We start from the raw sequence: 7,360 nt of genomic DNA, 5'->3' as shown, positions 1-7,360 counted from the left end.
CATCAGTCAATCTAATTAATTAAATCTTATTATTGCGGCAGATTTCTAGATAAATAAAGCCAAAGATCATAAAAATCAGAACTTTAACACAAATCTAAACTCTGCGGTTCCATTAATACTGGTTTTACTGGGAGAGAAGCTTCTGGAGGGACTGGGGAAATAATAATAATAACAATTCATAGTTTAATGTTCATCAGAGAGCAGCTGGTGGGTCAGTTCAGATCCAGGCGCATTAAAAACATTTTGGGTTTTTAATCATTGTTGAGCAGTGTAAGAAAATTCCCCTCATGTTTTAATTTGATTCTTTTTACTGGTTTTATTCTGTCTTAGTGGGATTCTGTTTGCTTTACCAGTTTGTCTCTTTGCTGGAGAATTTTCTCCATTTTGGGACAATAAAATTTTTTTCTCGTTTCCTGGAGTCCGGGCCGAGGCGCCGGCCCGTTTCTCTCTCTGCTCTGGAGGAAGTTCACCAGAGGTCTCAGGACTTCTGCTCAGCTGAACCAGCCGCAGGTTCTGGTTCTGATTCCTCCAGGGTCCAGTTTGGATCCTGTCTGTTCCTCATCCCGGTTCTGTTGGGTTTCTGGTTCTGGTCAAGGTGAGTTTGTAGAACATGACCTGAATCTCTGCAGTTTCATAATGTTCATCAGACTGATGGCTTCAGGAGCCGAACTGGGTCAGAGTTCAGGCTTAGTGGTTCCGTTTCATAACTCCAGTCAGCCGGAGGCTCCGTGTGTTACCTGCAGCCTCCGGCAGGGGGCAGAGTGCAGCGTTTCAGCGCTACAGAGGAAGAAGAAGAGGCGCAGCTGTACCTGCCTCTGGGTCCGATCCAGTCGGTCCTCATTGATCGGAACCAGAACCCAGAATGAATGAAGACCTGCGGGCCGAGCTGCAGGACTTCCTGCGGAAGCTGAACATCCAGACCAGCTGCGTGGAGCATCCTCCGGTAAGAACCGGAACCGGTTCTGTTCAGGCTGTAGGTGGAACCTGCTGAATCGCAGTACCGTTTCTGTCTGTTTAAACTAAATCCTCTTTATTTGAACGTTTTGAAAAGTTGACAGTAAAAATAACTTCATATTCTGATTCCCTCTGACTCGCTCTGTAATTCGGCGCCATGTTTCAGCATCGCGGGCCTTCCTGTGCTTCAGTTTCAGTTCAGAAGAAGTTTCTGCTTCTCCACATGGACACGTACAGAGTGACCCACTGGGTTCGGTTCATCAGCCGAACCTTTCAGCAGACCTGGATCACCTTCAGTCATGTGCTGGGAGGTTATTCTGGGATGCATTCTGCTGCAAAACGTTTTCAATCCAATAATCTGCAGGTTTTCATTTTTAGGTTTTTATTTATTAACTTCATTGTGATTTCTGCTGAATCGGTTCTAACTGACCAGGTTTTTGTGCTAAATATAATAAATTAAATTACTTTTCTGAACTTTTCAGAAACGTTCAGTTTTCATGACTGACTCGTTTTAGTAGCGCTGATCCATCTGGACCAGCAGAGGGCGCCACACCATAACACATCCCGTTATGCAGCTTCTTGATTTCCCAGAGTCCAACACACATCTGGGTCCAACAGGTCATCCAGCGCTGCAGAGGCCCGGTACCGACCCGCATGTGTTGAATCTAAAGCTGCAGAATCAGAGCTGAGAACTGGACCTGGTTCCGTTTGTAAAATTAAACAAAAATCAACATATTCAGCCTCCATAAGAGGGAAAACTTGTGTTAACTTTACTATGTTCTTAATTGATTTCTAAATGTCACAATTTCAAGGTAAATATGTATTTAGCAAGGTAATTATTTAATTTGATGATGTTAACTAATATTTAGCTAGAAGCTCAATATTATATTATGGTATTTGCTAAATAAGTGTGTCTTTGTAGTTTGCTATTTAATATTCAGTTTGTCAAAGCTAAGTAATATTTAGTTTAAAGCTAAACATTTAATTATAAACTAAATATTTAATTCACTTATGCTAACTAATATTTAATTGGAAGCTAAATATTTACTTTTCTTGCTTATTAAACATTTAGTTTGAAACTGTGAATTAATAACTTGGTAAAAACACAACTTTGGAAAATGAAATGAGAGATTTTAGTTTATAAGAGGCTAAATAACTCAGATTATTGCTGATAATTTTTGAATAACTTTATAAATTTTTGGGTTTGATTTAATGAAGCTGGAGGTTTTAGAATAGAATAGAATAGAATAGAATAGAATTCAACTTTATTGTCATTGCACTGTCACAAGTACAAGCAACAAGATGTAGTTCGCATCTATCCAGAAGTGCTCTACGAGATATAAATATTTATTTACAGATGTACAAGACTATGTATGTATGGACTATAAGGGGTTATAGCAAGAGATATAGATATTGTGTATAAATATAAATATGGGAGCTATATGCACAGATTATACAGATTATACAAGAATGTTAGGGAATGGATTATATATGTATATAATATAATACAAGATAAATAATGGCAGATAAAATTTACAGGTTGTATGTGTGTGTGAAGAAAACAGTCCGTGATGTGTGTGTGTGTGAGGATAGTCCATGTGTTATTGTTGTATGAGAGGATAGGGGAGTACAGTCCTTATAGTTTATGTTTTATGTCAGGAGGCGTTCAAAAGCGTGACAGCTGTGGGAAAGAAGCTGTTCTGGTGCCTGGTGGTTCTGGTCCGTAGGCTTCTGTAGCGCCTCCCAGAGGGCAGGAGGGAAAAGAGTGTGTGTGCTGGGTGAGTGGAGTCCTTTGTGATTTTCCCGGCCCTTTTCAAACACCGCTTCCTGTAGATGTCCTTGATGGCAGGGAGCGGTGCCCCGGCGATATACTGGGCAGTTTTCACCACCCTCTGCAGCGCCTGCCGGTCGGAGACAGAGCAGTTCCCGTACCAAGCTGTAATACAGTTGGTGAGGATGCTCTCAATGGTGCAGCGGTAGAAGTTCCTGAGGATCTCTGAGGACAGGTGGTTCTTCCTCAGGGTCCTCATGAAGAAGAGGCGCTGATGCGCCTTCTTAATGAGTTTGGAGCAGCTGGTCGTCCAAGTCAGGTCCTCGGAGATGTGGACTCCCAGGAACTTAAAGGTGTCCACACGCTCCACCACTGTCCCCTTAATGTGGATGGGTGGATGTGGGTCAGCGTTCCTCCTGAAGTCCACAATAAGCTCCTTGGTCTTCTCGGTGTTCAGCTGCAGGTTGTTTTTGTCGCACCACTCAGCCAGACGGTCTACCTCCTCCCTGTTAGCGGCCTCGTCATTATCTCTGATGAGGCCGATCACCGTGGTGTCGTCTGCGAACTTGATGATGGCGTTAGAGCCATGGACAGGTCTGCAGTCGTAGGTGAAGAGGGAGTAGAGGAAGGGACTCATCACACAGCCTTGTGGCACTCCGGTGTTTATGATGATGGTGGATGAGAAGTGGTTGTCCAGCCGGACATGTTGAGGTCGACTGGTCAGGAAGTCGAGCAACCAGTTACACATGAGTGGACTGATGCCGAGGTCTGTGAGTTTGGTAATGAGTTGTGATGGGATGACAGTGTTGAATGCTGAACTAAAATCTAAGAACAGCAGTCTGGCGTAAGTGTTCTTACTGTCCAGGTGAGAAAGGACAGAGTGCAGCGCTATAGAGACTGCATCCTCTGTGCTCCTGTTCTGCCTGTATGCAAATTGGTGGGGGTCTAGTGTGGGGGGGAGACAGGATCTGAGGTGTGCTAGGACCAGCCGCTCCAAGCACTTGGTAATGATGGGGGTAAGGGCTACCGGGCGGTAGTCATTGAGTCTGGTTGGGTTGGGATTCTTGGGGATTGGGAGGATGGAGGTAGACTTGAAGCAGGTCGGTACCACAGCGCGGGCCAGGGACAGGTTGAAGATGTCCGTCAGCACTGCTGCCAGCTCCCCAGAGCACGTTCTGAGGACACGTCTACTCTACTTGACGTGACGTTGTTAAAGTTTAGTCAGAAAGAAAACCTGGATCAGGAGTTTCACTCAGAACAGGTAAAGTGATTCTTCCTCCAGGTGACTCTTCGTCTTCCTCTTCGTCGCTGCAGGTGTTCACGGTGGAGGAGATGATGCCTCACCTGCAGGACGTGAGCGGCGCCATCACCAAGAACCTCTTCCTGAAGGACAAGAAGAAGAAAGGCCTGTGGCTGGTGTCGGCTCGCCACGACCGCCAGGTGAGTCCGGCTCCGCCTCCCGACCTCCGATTGGCCCAGCTGGCCTCTCATTGGCCCAGCTGGCCTCTCATTGGCCCAGTCTCACCTGTCCGTCTGCAGGTGAACCTGAACGATCTGGCCAAGAAGCTCGGCGTCGGCAGCGGTAACCTGCGCTTCGCCGACGAGGCCGCCATGATGGAGAAACTCAAGGTGGGTCCGGGTTCTGATGGCGGTCCTGGTGGCAGTTCTGGTGAGTCGGAGCGGACTCCGTGTTGACATCTTCCTCTTCCCCCAGGTGGGTCAGGGCTGCGCCTCGGCGCTGGCGCTGCTGTTCGACTCGGACCGGAGCGTGCGGCTGGTTCTGGACCGGGACCTGCTGGACGGCGGCCATCAGCTGGTCTACTTCCACCCCATGACCAACAGCGCCACCATGGGGCTGCGGCCGCAGGACCTGCTGCGCTTCCTCAGGGAGACGGGTCACGAACCCGTCCTGGAGATCTTCGACTAGCAACCACCCGGTTCTGGTTCTGGACCCGGTATTGGTTCTGGACTAGAACTTTTGTCTTTCTGAACCTGAGCTTCAGGTTGGGAGTTGGAGGGAACAGAACTTTTTAACACGACTCCTGATGGTTTTAGTTTGGTTCTAAGAACTTCAGCCTGAGGTCCAGAAACCCGACCTCCAGGTTCTGATTCTGGTTCTGGTTCCGTCTTCGGTCTCGTTCTGTCTCTGGTTGTCAACAATCTTGTAGATAAATGTCCAGTTTTTATTAAAACCCATCCACAACGACGATCCGTCCGCAGAACCCGATTAAAACCCAAACTGAAGCAAAATGCTTGATGGAAGATTCCTCCTTCGGACTCGGAACCGAGCTCCGGGTCCAGAACCCGGTCCAGGTTCTACTAGAACATCCAGAAAGATGAAAATATTTCATAAAGGTTCAGAAAGTGGAGGCAAACCCAGAGGATCTGCTGCTGATTCAACCAGCGCTGTGAACTGCAGCTCCCCCTGCTGGTGTCAGTGAGGTACTGCATGCTGGTCCTATTATTAATCTGAATTAATCATTAATCAATTCTCTAATATTTGAGTCAAACATGTTTATAAAACAAGCAGCAGAAATTCTGATTTAATGTAATCAGATTACAGTTCTGTTTTTACTGAACAAAAACCCAAAGAGTGAAGAAACAAACTCATTTATCATGAATTTACAGAAACAAATTTAAAAAACAAATTCATTCAATAAAAAAAGATATTTATCCCAAAGGAAACTTAAATGTTGCCATAACTCTCCTGACATGCTAACAGCTAACATCCAGGCAGCAGTAACATTAGCAGAGCCGTTAGCATCTCTGCTAATCCACCTCCTTTGCTTTTGCTTTCCCTAGCTAAATCTCACTGATCATCTGGTTAGAAGGATGTTGGAGTAGGGGATAAGATGGACTTCCTCCTCCTCTCTCTGCATCGTCTCCTCTGGGGTCAAAGGTCAGCCACTATTGGGGCTTTTGAGATTCTAATCAACGTGCTAAAAAAACCCTGTTGCCATGGTTATGCATCATGACAACAGTCTGAATGTAAAGAGTGAAAATCCTTCCAGCTGCTCAGCATCCAGAACCACAGAGAAGAACGGTCCAGAACCAGCAGAACCGATCCAACTCGCCGCCACCGGGGGCGCTGTTCTGGAAAGACCAGACAGGAAACAAAATGACCTGATTTAATAAAGTTTAGTGAACCGTAAACTTGGTTATAAGATAAGAGAGAATGATGCTGAATCAATCAGAATCTGGTTCTGATGAGGCCCGTTTAGATTACAGCAAAAACTTTAAACAGGTTTTAAACTCACATCTATTAAAAGGTTCTGATTTTATTAACTGGAAGCAGAAAATCAATCAATAGAAATAAATCAGTTTTTAATCTATATCACTGACAAACTTTTCATTATTTTTCATTTATCAAATGAACATAAACAATAATCTCCTTATTTTCTGTTTTAGTCCAAACAGAGAAAACTCATCAAATCTTTTAGTTTTTGTTGGTTCTGCAGGTTCTGATGAACCCGGTCCAGCGGGTCAAACAGAACCTCTAGAAATGTTCAAAATCTGTTAAAATGATCAACATTTAATTTATATTCTAAACTTCAGGAATGTTTGGCATAAATCAGAGCAACAAGGAGCGATGAGTGTGTGTGTGTCTGTGTGGGTGTGTGTGTGTGTGTGTGTGTCGGGGTGTGTGTGTGTGTGTGTGTCGGGGTGTGTGTGTGTGTGTCGGGGTGTGTGTGTGTCTGCATGGCTAATGAGGCTGTGTATTGTTGCATTGTTGGATAAAATTAGCAGCTGAATGGCGGTGACCTGCAGAACCCGGTTCCCAGGGTTCTTTCACACGCTCCGGTTCTGGTTCTGTTCTGGTGTGTTTTCACATGTGAAAATATGTGTGAACCAAATGTGCATTTTTCATTGTTAGGGTTTGGTTTTGTTCTGGTTCGGTTCTGGTCCGGTTCTGCCCTGCCACCTGTTGTCCTGGCGCTGCTGCTGGCCCTTTAAGGGATCCAGGAAGTGGCCGGCGGCAGGAGGAGGAAACAGGTGTGCTGCTGACAGGATGATGTCATTCCTGGCTGAATCTCCTGCAGGGAGGAGGAGGAGGAGGAGGAAGGAGACCCAGCAGGAGGAGCAGCAGGCCGAGTGAAGGTGAGCCGGTCTCGGGCCGTTAAAGGAACGTTCTGCGGTTCTGGTTCCGGATCAGATGGAGACTCAGGTGAAGCATCGATCAGAGCCAGATGGGCAAATAGAGACTTAAAAACTCCGTCACAGGTTTTAACTGTTTGATTCGGTTCTGAACATTTAGATCAAATTTTAACAGTAAAGTTTTAAAATCTGAAATAATCTCCAGTTTAAACTGATTTTATGATTAAATCTTCCAGAACCGGATTAGCTCAGTAAATGTTTCCTTCCTGCAGAACATTTAAGATAAATAAAGTTTTATCTCAGATTGATAAACTGGTTCTGCTGTCATTCATCAGGAAACAGATTTAGTTCAGTTTAACCACATTAACTTCAGGCTGTAATAAAAAGTCAGGTTGTTTTTTAAAATGTTACCAGCATTAAAAATGTTCCTGTAATTTTAACTCCAGTTTTTGCGTCAGAGTCGCTTCAGGCTGATGACATCATCAGATAATCACTTTTATAAAATATTTAAACCAAAACAAAAGGCTAACACCTGTTAGC

At 45.0% G+C, this 7,360-nt stretch overlaps 1 protein-coding gene across 1 annotated transcript; it reads left to right on the top strand.

Moving 5' to 3' along the window:
* Window positions 1–761: 761 nt before the first annotated feature.
* On the top strand, window positions 762–6,059 carry LOC116734705 (prolyl-tRNA synthetase associated domain-containing protein 1-like). Its single transcript, XM_032586236.1, has 4 exons — window positions 762–943; window positions 4,040–4,165; window positions 4,265–4,354; window positions 4,440–6,059. The coding sequence occupies exons 1-4, from the start codon at window positions 863–865 to the stop codon at window positions 4,650–4,652; spliced, it is 510 nt and encodes a 169-aa protein (XP_032442127.1). The 5' UTR covers window positions 762–862; the 3' UTR covers window positions 4,653–6,059.
* Window positions 6,060–7,360: the final 1,301 nt, after the last annotated feature.

This window comes from Xiphophorus hellerii, chromosome 15, assembly GCF_003331165.1.
Source record: "Xiphophorus hellerii strain 12219 chromosome 15, Xiphophorus_hellerii-4.1, whole genome shotgun sequence".
NCBI classification, from domain to species: Eukaryota; Metazoa; Chordata; class Actinopteri; order Cyprinodontiformes; family Poeciliidae; genus Xiphophorus; species Xiphophorus hellerii.
This window is presented reverse-complemented; position numbering and strand designations above follow the sequence as displayed.

Excerpts from the sequence above, each read along its gene's own strand:
- LOC116734705 (XM_032586236.1), top strand. The coding sequence starts at position 863 with ATGAATGAAGACCTGCGGGCCGAGCTGCAGGACTTCCTGCGGAAGCTG. Across the intron at positions 944-4,039 it reads GCTGCGTGGAGCATCCTCCG|GTGTTCACGGTGGAGGAGAT; the intron begins GTAAGAACCGGA and ends TCGTCGCTGCAG. Across the intron at positions 4,166-4,264 it reads CGGCTCGCCACGACCGCCAG|GTGAACCTGAACGATCTGGC; the intron begins GTGAGTCCGGCT and ends GTCCGTCTGCAG.